The sequence below is a fragment of the Pocillopora verrucosa genome, chromosome 8, assembly GCF_036669915.1.
Source record: "Pocillopora verrucosa isolate sample1 chromosome 8, ASM3666991v2, whole genome shotgun sequence".
NCBI lineage: Eukaryota > Metazoa > Cnidaria > Anthozoa > Scleractinia > Pocilloporidae > Pocillopora > Pocillopora verrucosa.
In genome coordinates this window covers 4,155,598-4,172,916 of record NC_089319.1, presented here as the reverse complement: position 1 = coordinate 4,172,916, position 17,319 = coordinate 4,155,598, and the positions used below count along the sequence as shown (strand labels likewise).

The following is a 17,319-nucleotide window of genomic DNA, read 5'->3' as shown; positions in this document are numbered from 1 at the left end:
TTATGCCTCTGACTTCATGGAACGGCAAAGTACCAGGCCTTCTCTGACTTCCCAGTCACTGCCAGTTATCGCTTCAAACAAACACTGTTTGCCCACGTCTGTTATATTCCGATTTCTACGCAGGTTTAAGTACCGTAGTTTGCAGTAGGTATCAGTTAAGGCTTTACACAAGTACTTTATTTCTTCATCTCCTAATTCATTGTAACTGATGTCTGAGCTCGTTAATGCACAGTTCTTGTTGGTCAAAGTTTCAGGTAAGTCCTTTAATACTCCATCTCCTAATCTATTATGACTGACATTTAAACTGGTTAATGTGCAGTTACTGCTGGTCTACAAAGTAAACAAGAGCGTTATTCCCTGTTCCCCTAGCTCATTGCAACTGACGTTTAAGTTGTTTACTGACTTGTAGTTAGTGCTGATCAGTGCATCACACAAGTGTTTCAATCCTGTTTTTCCAAAAAAGGTCCCTGTGACGGGCAAATTAGTCAATTTGCAGTTAACACTGATGAGCTCGTTACACAAGTGTATTAATCCTTCATCTCCTGACCTATTGTCACTGATGTTTACGCTGGTTGAACAGCAGTCATAACTGATCAGCACTTCACACAGGTGTTTTAATCCTTGACTTTGTAAACCAATGTCATTCAGTGTCAAGCTGTATAGTTCACTCTGAGTAACCGCTGTAGTCATCAGATATCCGACTGCTAGAGAGGATCATACTGCTTACTTTCCAGTCCCTGTTGGTGATCGCTTTACACAGTGTAACCAAACCCGGGTCGTACTGTGTTGGCCACGCCTTCAATATGCCTGAACTTGAACTGTATAACGGTATACTAAACATCTCCTCGTCCTCGTCCTCGTCCTACACTTCATGATACCAGTCCCATGACAGTTTACGTGTTGGTAGCTCATCCATAAACAGCAGCGCCACTTGCCATGCACCTCCTCTTATGTGAATGTGAAGAGATGTTTTCAGTTTGTATTTATCCACTGCTTCTCGAAATTTCAATTGGGGTACTGAATGATTAAAACAAATAGAATATCAGTATTTTACTTGAAAACATAATTGCGAAAAAATCACCTTTGCAGAATTTTTTGTTTTTGTTTTTGTCTCAAATCTGACAAACCACAAAAAATACCTCGGCAAATTGGTGATTTGAATATCAAGAGATGTTTTCAAAAAAAGCAAAATACTGAGCCAGAATATATTAGTTATAACGGGAAGGACTTTTAATGCATTAGACACTTTCCCAATATTTGAATAACAGAACAAAAATTATGTCATTCAACCAAGCACTTTGAGATTACCTTAAACCACTTAGTGTGAAGATTGCAAAGCAAGCCGACAGCAAAAATTGAACAAAAGACCTTGAGATACTCTTAGTTGGTACAGATACACTGACTGATCAAAAAAACATCGCAAATAGTTTCAATCGATATTTCACATCAGAAAATTGGACTTATCCTGTTAACTTCCTGAAAGTTGATAGGACAAAGAATTCCGTGCAGGCATCACATGCATCAAAGTTAAAAATTTCCTGTTGGAATTATGAGTCGGTCCACGAAGGGACCGGGTAGGCGTAACACATGCCATCTCACCGATTTCTTTCAAACTCTCACAATTTATTAGAGTCACTAAGTTATTCAAGAATCCACAGTAGTTCGGGTTGCCAGATAATCCCTAGGGTATTGGAGCCCCCACATCAAATCCCTGGGTAAAAGCTAAAATTAGCTAGAAAAATGCACTTCCAACGAATCTCTCCCACACTAACAGAATGCGATGGATCTTAATCCTACTTTGTCCAATGGTTGTTTGAACCTTAAGGAAACAAAACTTTGAGGTTGGGCTAATTTGATATAACTTCTGCCAATTTAGAGAAGTTAATCATTAACTGTGTCACGCAACTATTCCAAAAAGGAAAAAATTAGGGTTTTTTAATTGCAAATATTTCTAATGAGCAACTTTGTATGACGAGAAACATACTATCACAGCAGAGACCTACCTTAACACTACATTTGTGGGAAAAAACATTTTTGGCCTCTGTAAAAGATTCGTGATCACTTCCCTCTAAAATACGTGACTTCTGACGTTAATTTACGCAATTTGGGTGATAAACCAATGTTTGTTCACTCAATTTCAATATAAAAATGGAATCGCCGAAGCTAGTTTTTGTGGAATTAATGTCTAAAAACAACAGATGTATGGCTGCCCAGCTAAGAAGTCTCTTATCATAGAAATTCTGTGACGCTGACACAATCAATTGGAAAAAATGATTCATAAATGTATGTATTTATCATACATTAAACAATACCGAACTGAGTAATGGACGTCGGCAGTTGACAGCGACGTTTGCCAAATGTAATTTACACAAATGAACCACTTTATACACCTATTATAATTTTACTCGATGCGCCATAATTTTGAGAAGACTTTATCCAATTTTAGGTACATTACTGAACAGTTGTTCCTGGTACATTTAACCTTTAATTGAAAAAAACAAAGCAAAAAAGGAAAAAACAACTTAGCTCTGACGAGTGAGGTTGGCTTCTCAGATGTAAAAGATCTATCAAGATTCCAATTTCTTTAGACTAAGGCAGGAAGAGGTTTCTGAATTTTTTTTTTTAATAAAGGGTCTTAATCGGTCCATTTTTTATTATTAGTCCATTTTAACAGCATAAACGCCTCCTTTTACTCACGCTGAAGTCAATGATTCCATAGGTTACTCACAAGAAGAAGATTATCTGACAATCACTTTTAAAAATCTTTTTGTACCGGTAAGAAGTTTCTAGTTCTCTTCCTTATTTGAAATCTCGTCTCCATCTCTACGGCATTGTTGACGTATTGCTCGTATATTCATCCTCCAAGGAGGCACTTACGACTCCATTCAGGAGATCGGCCTTACTAAAGGCTAATAGCCTGCTTAAATATCTAGCAATTTGGACAAATGAAAGTTATTCCTCCTTGGTGAACAAGTTTTCTCCATTTCCTAATCTTAGACCCTTCATTTTGGATAGCGCACATCCCCAGAGCAGCTCTTTGAGACGCTGCACTGTTATTAAGAACCTGGCCAATAACCAAGTGCTCGTAATTATGAACTTGGCCTTAAAATTCTCCCTAGTTGGTTACCAGGAAACACAGAGAAAATGGTTTGGGATTATGGGTAGGTCATTGGACGTTTCTGTCGCGGTCAACAAGCGCGCGGATGGTGAAGTTGAGGTAGAGCTTTAAGTCCGAGATGGTAATTGTAAAAACGCAGCAGAGGAAATTTTAAAATACGTCGATAGACTACGCCACTGTTGCAAAAAGACTCTTTCCACAATATGAAGAGGTACAGGATGGTGGGCATCAAAGCTTTGAACAACTTTCCTTTGAATCTTTTGGGATGAGAGCTTGAAAAGTGTAAAATATGGAAAAGAGCTTTTTTTATATGGGACAGCCTCAAAAACACAGTTCTCCACAATTTCCAACAGAAAAAAATATTTACTTATTTCCTGAGTGGGAGGGCCGGACGGAAAATATTTGAGTCGACGTCATGACGGACCAAGCGCAACGACGTCCGTGCGCCATGACCGAGTGCCAAATTTCTTCCCTTCCGGCTCAAACAAACTCAATCAAAACGAATTTCACTATATATGGCCACTAAGTGTCGAAAATTCGAAAATTTTTTTAAACCTAAATAGGACGCGATAGAGGGGCGCACGCAAAAACCACAAAAAAGCCACAAAAAACGATTCTACAATACATTTTTTTTTTTTAAAGTTTTTGCAGCAAAACTTAAAGGAAACAGCTTTTACTATGGGATTCAGCCACCTAGCTAGTCATCTAAGGATGTTGGAAGGTTTCATGTGGCAGCATCTCAGCCCCATCTCAGCCATAACTGGTTAGCAAGGGACGTTAAACAACCCACGCACTTTTCGTAAAGAGAAGGGAACGTAGCTCACGCCGTTGTGGTCTTGTCTTGATTCCGAAATTGGGTTCACTTGCAATACTTCCTTCCAATGTTTGTTGCCATACAATGTTGCTCATTGGTGATATTTGCAATTAAAAAACCCTAATTTTTTCCTTTTTGGAATAGTTGCGTGACACAGTTAATGATTAACTGCTCTAAATTGGAAGAAGTTATATCAAATTACCCCAACTTTAGGGAATTGTTTCCTTAAGGTTCAAACAACCATTGGACAAAATAAGATTAAGATCCACGCATTCTGTTAGTGTGAGAGAGATCCGTTGGAAGTGCATTTTTCGAACTAATTTTAGCCTTTTACCCAGGGATTCGATGTGGGCCTCAAGTACCCTAAGGATTAGCCGGGAGCCCGAACCACTGTGGATTCTTAAATAACTTAGTGACTCTCATAAGCTGTGAAATTTTGAAAGAAATCGGTGAGATGACATGTGTCATGCCTAACCGGTCCTCTCGCGGACAGACTCTTAAAAGTCCATAGAAGCTTCAGCCCCGACGACATTTATCCAGGCAAGAACCTTTAAATGTAGCATTAACTCCCCAGCCTCGCCCTTATACTCTTTGTTTAATAATTCATTCAAACTAGGTATCATTCCGAAAGCCGGGAATGTAGCTGCTTGTTTGTTTGTTTAATTTTTGAAAACAGCTCGGTGTTATTCTGCTTTCCATGAAAGGTGCCCAAATCAAATTGGAGAACTGCAGACCTCTATTGTCAGTTAACTTGCAAGAGGATCGAAGGGAAGTCTAAAGCTAAGCCCAAGCAGTTGGTTTTATGAAAGAGCGTTCCTGCCTTCCAAAATTACTCAACACTTTCCCACAAAGAGCCCTGAACCAGGCTCTTGCGCAAGCCATTTAAAGTTTGGCCTTTGACCAGGGAGGGGGTTACTTCTATTTATTCTCGGCCAAATACAAACGGGAAAAGAACCTTCGTGTCCAAATAAAACGGATACGTGTATTCCAGCCCGTGTTCCCTTCATAAGGCTTTGTTGACAGATTCAGTAATAGCGAGGATCGAAAAAATAAAACAACATTTATTACATTCGAATTCAACTGCAGTCCTTGCATATATTTAATGTCCTTAGTTACCATACTTCGCAGTTTGGTGTCTGGTCTTTTCTAAAATATAAAATATATACGTAAAATATGATTTCTAATGAGAGTTGAGAATTTTGGAACCTTGAAATATTATCAATCAGACGACATTCTGAACTATTATAGTAAATTGAAAAAGAGATTATACATTATAAGGACTACGTAACCCGTAAGACACTTTCTTATTATTAGTATGTAATTTTAGAGTAATACATAACTCTGCTCTTCATAAAATCATCAGCTAGGATGAAAAAAAATTACAAGTTAGAGTACAAGTTTTGCGTAAATGACTTACTAGGTAAAGTCCAAATAAACTCATTTGAACGAGTATACAATTGGTTGTACAACGCCTACATTTGGCTTCGAAAACGAACAAGGCAGAACGAAACATTCCTTTTTGTTCAAGTGTATTGCAATTAAGCTTAAACATTATACTCTTGGAGTCTACCCACTAAAAATACGAAAGCCTATAAATATTGAGAATATGTTGTTACTTATTACTTATTTATACGTCCCTAATTCACGTAGACTTTTTAAAAGTTTTCTTTTAGAAAACAACGATATTCATTAAATAGGTTACCAAAATATAATTTAATATTTTTGGCATCTTTTTACAGCTAAATCACCAGTATAACCAATTCCCTGTAGTTCAAAACCTTTTGTTACAAAAGGTATTACACTATCGCTAACAGACCCGTTATACGAAATTGCAGTTGCATTTGTAGTCTATTTTTTTAAACAGTGAAGTTCGTTTATCGAATAATGAACGTTTAATAATCGTTTGAGTCATGATACCGAGTCATTTCTAAACTCTTGATCGCGATGTTTCGACTGCCTCACTGCTGGTCATTTTTAATACTCCTTTCAACAAGTGATGGTGACTAGAAGGTCAGTTATCTAATTAAGCACCTTGAACAGTAATCTCTAAGTTGTCATTTATAAAAATGGAATTTATTTCATGACAAGCGAAACGTAACAGGAGGAACCTGTCAGGTCTCTGTGACTCTGACTTGTTACTTGGCCTACTTTGTAGTTGAACGGGAAAGTTGTGCTCCTCTAACTTTCCAATCAGTACCAGTTAACATTTGAGACAAATATTTTCTGCCTTTATCAGTTATATTCAGATTTCCGTGGTAGTCTAAGCTCCGTAGTTTGCAGTTGGTATCAGTCAAGGCCTTACACAGGTGCTTGATTCCTTCATCTCCAAATTTATTGTTGCTTATGTCTAAACTTGTTAATGTACAGAATCCGTTGGTTAAAACTTCAGACAATTCTTTGATTCCTCCATCTCCTAATCTAATAAAACCGATTTTCAATTTGGTTAACACACAGTTACTGCTGGTAAGTGCATCACACAAGTGTTTCAATCCGTTGTCTCCCCACTGAATGTGACTGGCGTTTAAGCTTGTTAATCTGCAGTTAACGCTGGTTAGCGCGTTACACAAGTGCATGATTCCTTCGTCTCCCCACCAATTATCACTGACGTTTAAGGTGGTTAATCTGCAGTTAACGCTGGTTAGCGCGTTACTCAAGAGCACGATTCCTTCGTCTCCTAACCTATTTTGACTGACGTTTAAGCTGGTTAAGTGGCAGTCACTACTGATCAGCGCTTCACACAGGTATTTTAATCCTTGACTTTGTAAATCTTTGCCACGTAGTGTAAAGCTGTAAAGTTCACTCTGAGGAAGCGCTGTACTCAAGTTCTTCAAACCTTCATCAGATATCCGACTCCTTGAGAGAATTAATCTGGTTACTTTCCAGTCCCTGTTGGTGATCGCTTTACACAGTGTTATCAAATCAGGGTCGTACTCTGTTGGCCACACATTCAATATGCCTGAAGTCGAACTGTATATCACTTCATTAGACACCTCCTCGTCCTCGTTATAAATTATACCACACCAGTCCCGTGGTAGTTTAACCCTGGGGAGCTCATCCGTAAACAGCAGCACCACCTGCCATGCACCTTCTCTGATGTGAATAGTAAGGAATGTTTTCAATTCGTCTTTATCCATTGTTTCTCGTAATTCCTCCAAGGCACGAGGTGGTTGGAGTACTAAAGGATTAAAACAAAAGAAATATTAATTTTTACTTGAAAACAATACAGCGAAAAAAACTACCTTTACATTGTTTTTGTCTAAAAACTGACAAAAAATACCTAAACAAATTGGAAACAAGAAAAAATCGAGTCTCCGTGTTTCGACTTATTGTTGAATCATCCCAAGTAAAAGGAAACCAGTTGGGAAAACAAGGAGACGGACAGAATGAACAATAAAGGTCGTGCGATACCAAAAACATTAAGCTAGGCCCTTTTTCTTTTTGTTTTCCAAGAAGTCTTAAAATGTCAGCAAATCATTTGCGAAGGTGTAAATCATTGTCATAAAGTTTTATTCCAATATTATCTTTCCCCTCCCTAGTAATCTAAAACTGTTAGAGTCGAAAATGCGTGCGAGAAAAGTTGCATGCTGTCGTTGTTTTTTCCCAAATCTGGTTTTAAAGTTTCAGAACATTTTCAAGAACACAAGAGAAAAAAAAACTGTTTTCACTTTGCAAACATAACAACGAAGTACTAGTGTTGATAAATGGAAAGAGATGTCTTTTCTTGAAAACACGATCATAAAGTACTAAAGTTACACCACATAAGCGACCAGCTTTAACATCAGAATTTTATGCACTTATGGACTGAGTAGTAGGATCATGTGGGTCCAGCTTGATCTTACTCAGTCAATCAGATTTTTATTCCATGAACGCCGCTCTACTCATTCTACTTTCTTCTCGCATGGACACACGCTTGGCCCCGCAGCTTTTAATGCCCCTGCCAGGGCAACCGCGCATGGCCTTCATAAAGGGGTTTATTTATAAATCTTTTCTTTTCTTATTAGGAACGGGCATTAGACCGCGCAGGTCATTTGATGATTACATTAAGGTACCAGGTCTACTGAGAATGAAAAAAACCCAACACTAGATCACAAATCTGGGTTAAAAGAAAAATTCCTTGGCCATTACACAAACCCAGCATTTCTCAATAATCTTACGACCGAATATGGATAACTGGACATATGTTTCAAGCCAATACAAGCTTATTTTAACAATGTTAAGTACCTTGCTTGCGGAAGTGAAGTTTGGCTGACTCATTTAATAAGTAGCTGACATAGTTCTGGAGTTCCCCGGGTAAGCTGACATCAAACTTCGCCAGTCCTGATCTAATGATCGGATACATGGCGTTCTCTAATGCTATCATGAATGACACAAAAAGACACAAACTATTTTAGTACTTAAGGTCACATTCTCAGTTCAAAGAAATTATTAAAATGAGGAACTGCTTAAAAGACAACGCAAGAGTCAATGTTGTCATAAACTGTGAAAGATCACGGACAAGCTTGTGATCAAATTTAAATTTATCATTTAAAGATACCACCAACACGTTTTGTCGATCGTTTCCGACATGGAACATTAATGCAAAAGTTCTTTAATGCACGAGCTACACGAGGGTCTCAATGGGGTAATGGCTTTTGCAGCTAACGGTTAAAATTTTGGCCATATTAGGGCTAACTTTTTCTTGTTAAGGAGTTCAAAAGAAATATTTCTTTGGTTAACCCTTTGTAATCTAACGTTATAGTTGAGGGAAAAGAGAGTTTATCGAAAATTATCGCCCCGTGTCGTTACTTCCAGTGATCTCTAAAGTTCAGGAGTGGTGTGTGGCCTCGCGCCTTGTCTCTCACGTTAAGAAGATCTTGTATCCTTTTCAACATGCTTGTCAAAAGGTCAAGTCTTGCGTTACTCGGCTTATTGAAGTATTCTATGACATTGGTCATGCACTGGACCGCGGGCTAGAATCAGACATAATTTACATGGACTTTGCCAAGGCTTTTGATTCTGTGCGCCCGGCAAAGCTCGTGTTGAAGCTAAAAACGTTTGGAATCGATGGTCCCCTACTCGCCTGGTTTTACTCATACCTAACTGGAAGGCATCGAAGAGTGGTTATAAATGGAACTTTCAGTAATTGGACTGGCGTTGGGTTAGGTGTACCCCTGGAGTCACTTCTAGGACCGATTCTCTTTTTATTATTTGTAAATGACATGCCAAATGTAATTAATAGTGCGACGCTGGCAATGTTTGCTGACGATTCTAAATGTTATAGGATCATAAATAATGATGCTGATTTTTCGAAATTGCAGCAGGATTTAGTTTCGCTTACAACTTGGTCCTTGTCAAATGAATTGTATTTTCTGCCTACAAAGTGCAGTAATCTGCGTATATCTAGGAAGCGTATTAGTTCATATCGTAGCTATAGTATAAATGGTATAGATGTGGAGGTTGTCTCTACTGAAAAAGATTTGGGGGTAGTGCTCGTAAATGACACCTCTCGGAAGGATCATATACTCATGATAGTTGCTAAAGCAAATAGGTTACGGGCTTCATTAGAAGGAGCTGCGCAGGAATTGTTGGCAGTGTTCCGCCGTTGCGTCTTTACTATTCATTAGTGTGTTCGCACTTTTGCTATTGCTCTTATTTATGGGCACCTCAGTCTGTTATCAGCAATTTATTCTTAGTTAAAAATGTGCAAAAAAGAGCTACACGCTTTATACTAAAAAGAAATAGTATTAACTTATCTTATAAGGATCGCTTAATCAAACTGAAGTTATTGCCGCTTAATTACTGGCTTGAATATCTCGACTTAGTTTTCTTTTTTAAATGTCTTCATGGTCATATTGATCTAACTTGTTCATTTAATTACTATTTTTCCTTTGTTACGAGTCAGATGCGTCAAGCGTGCTCAGGGCTGAACTTTAAGATTTATAAAAATCATACATCAACATTTCGGGAATTCTATTTTAATAGGATAGCAAATTTGTGGAACAATATACCTAATAATGTTAGGCAGGCTGAGTCTATTGACTCTTTTAAGCGTAAACTTAAGTCGTTTTATTTCAAGAGACTTTTCAACGTTTTTGATGGCGACTACTTTCTTACCTTTAAAATAATTTGTCCTAAATGTCGCTGGGTAAATACCCTTGTTGCGTGCACTTGTTAAGCAGCCTATTCAATCTATTCATATTATTAAGTTATTTTAGGAGGGGGTTGGGTTGGAGCTTAAACCTAGTAGGGAACTCATGGCCTATTGTTTTTGCTTCGGTACTGCTTTGTACAAATCCTTAAATCAATAAATAAGTTAAGGATCTTGGAATTCACATCAAATCAAATCTATCATGGAGCCTGAAAACAAAGTAAACACCGTGCTCCGATTTATAAGTCGAACAAAGGGCCCCAGGAATCCTAAATTGTTCTCGAAATTTTACATGAGTTTAGTACGTCCAATACTTCAGTACTGCTCTCCAGTGTGATCTCCACACCTCAAAAAGGATTCGGCTATTTTAGAGAAAGTACGACGCAGAACACCTAGATATGCAATCAGAAACATTGCCCGAGATATGTCATATGAAGAGCGCTTAAAGGTCCTTAAATAGCTAACTCTACATCAGAGAAGATTATTTTCTGCGTTTACTGAGTGCTATAAGACGGCTAACAGTCTTAACGAGCTACACCTATTTGAGTATTTTACATTTGCACATGATTTTCGACCATTAAGAACCAACTATCGCCATAAACTTAAACCATTGCCCGCAAAGCTAAACAGTTTTAAGTATTCTTTCTGTGCAAATATAGTCAATGAAGGGAATAATTTACCTAAAAAAGTTGCAGAGGCAGAAACTCCGAACATTTTCAAGAACAGAGTCAGACGCCATTTTACTAATGTTTTAGGAAATTTTTAACTATTTTACTGCAATTTTTAATTATTTTAGGAGACAAACTTGAAATAGGTAACCTCTTTTGCTTCCTTTTTACCTTTCATTAAAATTTGAATTGTGAATAAACAGTTATGTTATGTTAAGACTAACGGTTGAAACTCGTCAATTTTTACGACTAACAGCAAAATGTTTTTGCTATATTACGGTTAACAGTTAGCCCCATTGAGACCCTCCTATATGTATTACAGTTCACTGACATGCATTAGTACTACATGCACTATTGAAGCAGCAATATGGTAAAGCTAATAACCTCTGGTAGCGCGATGTGGTCATCGTAACTCTGAGGTGGCTTACACAAAGGTTCCTCAACGTTCGACACACAAACTCAATTTACAAACTTCATGTGTACACCTTGTTCTGAATTAGAGCACAATTTGACGCTTGCGGGGCCTTAACACATCAAGGTTGTAAATGGATACGATTAAAAATGGCTAAGCACTCTGATAAAATGCTAGAGTTGTATCCAAGATTCACGACAGTACCGCGCACTTGATGCACGTGCAAATCCCGAGGACTGCAAGTGCGCACCACGAAACTTCACATAACATGAAACAGTACCTGTAATTTTGCATATGTACCAAAATTTGAAAGTTTCTAAGACCAGGATGAGCTTATCCTAAGAAGCTAGTTATTTTTTAACACGTGCTAAAAAAGAAGTTCACTTTTGCCTAGTATTTTGTTTCTTTTCTTCTACAATATTTTTTTCTAGTGCAATGTGAGGTTGTCTCCTTTCTACATGACGGCTGATTGCTGGATTGCTAGGATTTACCACTCGTGAAAACAGTCTCCATCTAAGTGCTGGGTGCCAATGTAGTAATTTAATTTATATCTTAGGCCTCTAATGAGCATTGCAATTGTTAAGAACGAGTCTCTGTAAGAATCAAACAAATTGGGAAATGAACATTTTCAACCCTCCTTCAAATATTGCATGCAGTTAGGTACTCGGGGGGATGCACAAAAATGCCCTTTTTAGAGGTTGCAACACTTTTGTTGCCATGGTAACAACGGATGATTGTTCTCGGCGGAAAGGCCGTACTTACAAACAAAAATTTGCCTAATATATGTCTGTTTAGACGATACAACTTAATACTTACAGCACATATAGTGATATTGCTCATCTTTATTGTGGCGCATTCAATTTTTCATGAGAGTTAATGTAAATACAGGAATCGATGATTTATCAAGGTACACTTTCGGCCATTTTGACGAAAGGGTAAAACAGCTAACATATTTTTCTTAATTTCTCCAAAAGTACACCGATCCTGGAACTGAGACTAAAGTCCTAATTAGTACTAATGTTCTAGTTGCTAATTCTGTAAAATTCTCTGCGGGCCGGTCGCTACTTTTTATAAGGGCAGTTCACGAACTGACCTCAAAAATCTATGGTTGCATATTTTGGTAATGTTTGCATTTTGAGTTTTCAGCGACAAATTTCACAGACAGACTTACTAGACATACGTTTAAAAGAAGTCTATCTCATGATCAACGTCTCACAGGAAACTATCGCTTCTAGCCGTTATTTTACATCAGTCAAAATAGAGCTTACCGTGAACTCTCAGTCTCATAATTAGGCTCAATACATGGGTTCCTTTCTGCAAGGAATCATCCTAAAATTAGTTTCAAAGGAAGTTGCATTTTCCTTGGGCTATTGATTCGCTCTAGTGTTCATCGTCAGAGGTTACTGACTTGCTAAAAATATCAAATTCAGCCGACAATTCCACCTAAAAGTGACAGCTACTTCAATGATGAACCAGCAACCACGCATGAAATGTTTACGATCATTTCGTGGTAGGATTCAAGCTTTGTTTCCCACCTCAGATATTATCTCGAAAGATACAAACTAAGTTCTGGTAAGTAACAGAACGAAAAAGCAAAAATCACCTTCTTTAAACGGGCGATTGACCCTGAAAACCACACACCCTAGACGAAAGTAGAAACCACGTTTGGTCAGCGGATTTGATTTATAGAGTATGTCTGTCACTACGGACTCAATACTGTCTCTACATTTGTTTTCACCATTTGCCACTGTTGTTCTAAAAGCAAAATATTGCCGCTTTTATTCTTTTTTGCCTTAATGTATTTGATAAGACTGGCTTTAGTAACAGGCCTATATTACAATCGACACAACATATGCTCCACGCAGTCCATGTACACGACGGTAATGATACTTTTACTTTGAGTTGCATGCAGCTCTTACGTAGCCTTGCAGGTACAGCTGTTAACAAAAGAAACAACACAGTCAACTTAATGCACCTTTCGCCGTCCTGAGACTTGCAATTCGAATTCTTCAGAGATTGCCTTGAGCGTTTTAGCATGGACTGTTCATCCTTCGACATCTCACACACCTTGAACTCGTTGAACACGATTGGATGATCGTACTTATTTGATTCTTGCTGTAGGGCAACCATGACATCTTCGGTAACTTCCTTTATAGCATTCTCTAATTGAACTGCGTCAATTTCCGATTCACTGAGCTGCCTTCGTTTGGCCGCAAAGCGAGAAAAGTACGAGTTAATTTGTTGCGGGGTCAAGAATTCTTCGATTGAAAACAACCGCTCATTTTTTGCATCTCTGGCTTTTCTCATATCTTTAGCTACAGCCTCTCCATTTCCATTTTTCCCTAACTTCTCTCCGTGTAAAAACCTGCTTTCAAGATACGATTTTTGCTTTTCATTGAACCTTACTACCTTTCCCTTTGATTTTAACGCCCAGCCCATGTCTAGCAAAGGTGACGATGGGCTACCGTGTACCTGAGCACAGGAAAGGTGTTTGGTTTGGCCCTCTTCTAGACGCTGTGCATAAAACAATTTTGCCCTGTCTTGCAAGGTAATTTTTTCCAACGATCTTATATGAGCGCCAAAAATACAATGTTTCTCCAGTGAAGAGTAATGTACAAAAGATTTTATACACCCTTCTTCGGGACAAGAAAATATTTTCGGTATAGAAGCTTCAGTACAATCTTCGTCTGCGGAAGCGGAATCAGAGCTTGTTGGATCACTCGAATCTGACGCTTCATTTCCTGCCACGGTGACTTTATTTGCCTCACCAGTGTCATTGTTTGCCTGCCTCACACGAGCTGCATTTTGAAAGACAGGCACAAAGTCGCCAAATCCAAAGGACACGTTTTCTAGCCATAGGAAATCTATTTCCTCCGGCACTGCAGATCGACACACAAAACAGGCGTATATTAGTTGATGAATTTTTCATTTTAGCAGCGAATCGTTTTTACAGAGAGTGGTTAAACTTGAAAGGGCATGGTTAACTTATCAAAAGCTGAAGTATTTTCGAACCCTGCCTTAGCAGACTTGTAGCACTTTTTAACAAGGTATAAGGTATGTCGAAAGTCTTTTTTTCTTACAGCACGGTAGAACTTCAAGTGCAAATGAAAGAGTCTTTCATTTGCAGCCACTCATGCATTTCTGCATGTGATCTCTAAGCAACAAGGGACAATACTCGCTCAGTAATTACAAGCGTTATTGGTCTTTTACACCTATGGTACTTTCAAACGTATAAGTGATATAAAAGAAGACGAAATAAAAATCCTGCTTATGATGTGAATGAGCTTACCTTCGTGAAATTCCTCCCAAAGGAAGTTTTTTCTAGGACCAACTTTGTAGGCTTTGAAGGCGTTGAACCCGTGGCCATCGAAAACGAAATTGTTAAAGGTATTCACGCCATCCAGTTTGAATGTTTTCGTTTTTGCCTTGTCTACCTTGACGACTATGACGCGCACCCCAGGAATACCTCCTCGTGACTCGATGGCAATTTTAAACTCACTTGGAGAGGTGACCGAATTTCCTTCATTAGTAAAACGTCTTACATGAGCTTTTACTTGTGCAGCCTTCCGATCACACGCACCTTTACCCCCCTGTGGATCGCTGAAATCGATTTGCTTCACCTGTATCTTGGAGCGTGAGGAAAGTACACGTGCAGAAAGAATTGTACACGATGAGTGGTAACATCCGGCATTATCTTGCCTGAAATATGCTGAGGTAATGCTGTAGTTTTAAGGAACGGAGCACATGCTCCATGATCAAAACAACAGTTTCACTATCTTGCAGTCCTGACTCTAGAATATGAATAAATGTTTGTGCCTCGAGCCGTTTGTCGGTTTTCCTTAGGCATACTGAAATGTGCCACGAAATGCCCCGTTTTCCGAAGAAATCGCTTTGTGCTTCTCTATAGCGGGTTGGAATAAACTTCATTGCGAAGTCCTGGACAATCAGCACAGAAGAAGAGCTCATACGCTGCAGGATATCCAAGCGACAAGTGTCTTGATGAGCACTTCGTAACTGATGTGCCTTCCATTCTGAAATGGCCTGCCCCGCATTTTGGACCATGAAGATTGCTTCATCTCTGTCTTCCTCGTTTAAAAACTTCTTCTTATGTACCTCACAATTAATGTCGTCTAACACCTGCAAAAGAAGCCAGGACTTCAAAGCATTGAACGTTGGCAAACGGTAATTAGTACCTCTCGAACTTTGAAAATACTTGATCTGAGGTCATTACAGTTTTCCGTTCTCTTCCACACCTATTCACTTTACGCTATATCTGGCAATGGAAGTGGATTATAAAAGATACATAAACACACACCTGACAGAGACTCGAGCATCGGTCACAGGCCACCTTATGTTCGTGATTGCATGGCGTTTGGTAAAAGCTGTTTGCAGGATCACTCAAAGCGAATGCTCTGCAATGATCCGGATTCGTAGACTCAAGAGCAACATGAACCTGGAGTAATGAAGAGGAATGAAAACAACGGACCGGCTAAAGTCGTTCAAAAACTGCAAAGTTATTAAGATTATGAAAACATTCTACCGAATTTTGAAAACAAAGTAATTATTGAAAATCTAATATAATTGGCGAGTGGAAAGCACCTTATAATCTCCTTTTAGGTACTGTTTGCCACTTTTTAGAGATTCTTTGAGGCGATCTGCGACATCTTTTTCAAGTCCAATTTCTGAAAGCTTGTCCACAATACTTGACAACTCATCAAAAGCTCTTGCTCCTTCAGCTAAGTAGTTATCTACGCCTTGCATACATCGTCTGACTGAGGCACTGCAACTTTCAGACAAAATTTTCATCAGAGTGCTCCTTGGCAGCGGGTTTGTGAACCCTGTTTCTTGACAATATTGGTAATATTGATTTACCAGGCGTGTAGGGATGAGAAGCCGAATAACATTTGGAACATCCAGAATTTCACCGTTAGACAATTTCAACTTTCTTCTTCCAAACGGCAGGTCTTGAATAATTTGCTGACTTGTGATAAAATCGATGAAATGTTCGACTCTTGCCGGATCCACCCTTACTCAGAGTTCTTGGGACTTTTGAGACAATGAGGCTAGTGCTCCTATTCCATGCTGTAGACGGTGACAGCGGGCAGTGATGAATCGATATCTTGTTAAACCTGGAATAAGTTTCTCAAGATCTGTGAAGGATAGCTTATCAGCTATAACGCTCAGAATTTGTTGCCTAGTACTATGATGCGTGGCTTGTTTGTAGCTCTCTATAAGAGCTGTTAGAAGGGGGGACTCTGAACTTTTAAAGTCATCATAGCGCTGATTAATCTCCCTTGATTCTTTTAAAGCTCTCCATAGCAATCCGGCATCATTAGGAGCCACGACTTCAAGGAGTGAGTTGATGACTTCGCTCATCTTTGAGGTGTAAAAGCGCTTTGTTTTCTCCGAAGGATCTGTCCACGGGACCTGCAATACATGTGTCAGAGGCTTGTGACCTTCTAAGATAAGAAGTTTGTTAATGGCATCTAATTAAAAGCTCTTTTTGGCATATGACTTTGCCAGGGCGGGTCACTGCTTTGCTATTATCCTATACAAAAATGCAAAAAGTTCAATAATAACAATTTGATTATTTTTTAATATGTCGAAACTATCTTCACAATTCATCATCTACAGGGCTCTCATGCTCAATCACAGAATCCCTTCTTCATCACCAAAGCCATCCTGTTCGATCAGCCTTCAAGAATATTAGTAATAGATAGGATGAAAGAAACATAAGTTGAATAAGTGGAATGTAACAGCCTTACTGGAAACGACTACAGCGACTACAGGAGAGGGGGTACATTCTTACCTCCTCTTCATCTGCTTGTGTTTGGTTACTCAGCGACTCCCTGCACGCTCGACATAAAGCTGATAATTAAAAAAGGATTTTTCTCAAAAAGACAAATAAAAATCAGCTTGAAATAGGGAAGCAGCTGTTTAAATGAATTTGACGAAACTCGAGTTAAGCTTACTGAGTGTCTGTTTTTCTTCCTTACCAGATCCAACTGGTACAATCTTCTCAATTCGCTTCTTGATCGCAAGAGAATGTCCTTTCAAAACAGAGCGATCTCCTTTTTTCTTAGCACTTTTGTGAGTCGAAATCTCAGGAGGCACCTGACAGGTCCTTCGTCAGCCACTCCAATATATTCCTAACTGATCGCGATGATGGCTGCATATCTT

The 17,319-nt window shown here is 38.8% G+C and overlaps 1 protein-coding gene and 1 pseudogene across 1 annotated transcript; both read right to left on the bottom strand.

Annotated features, from left to right (window-relative positions):
• Positions 1 to 5,904, bottom strand: LOC131779168 (ribonuclease inhibitor-like; annotated as a pseudogene).
• Positions 5,021 to 8,286, bottom strand: LOC136282851 (NACHT, LRR and PYD domains-containing protein 14-like). The gene is made up of 2 exons (XM_066170809.1): positions 8,154 to 8,286; positions 5,021 to 7,107 (listed from the first exon to the last, which is right to left on the bottom strand). The coding sequence occupies exons 1-2, from the start codon at positions 8,269 to 8,271 to the stop codon at positions 6,077 to 6,079; spliced, it is 1,149 nt and encodes a 382-aa protein (XP_066026906.1). The 5' UTR covers positions 8,272 to 8,286; the 3' UTR covers positions 5,021 to 6,076.
• Positions 8,287 to 17,319: the final 9,033 nt, after the last annotated feature.

What these genes read in the sequence shown, in the direction of transcription:
- LOC136282851 (XM_066170809.1), bottom strand. Translation starts at nt 8,271, where the DNA reads ATGTATCCGATCATTAGATCAGGACTGGCGAAGTTTGATGTCAGCTTA. An exon ending in ACTTCACTTCCGCAAGCAAG is followed by an intron (nt 7,108 to 8,153) that starts GTACTTAACATT and finishes TTAATCCTTTAG; the next exon opens with TACTCCAACCACCTCGTGCC.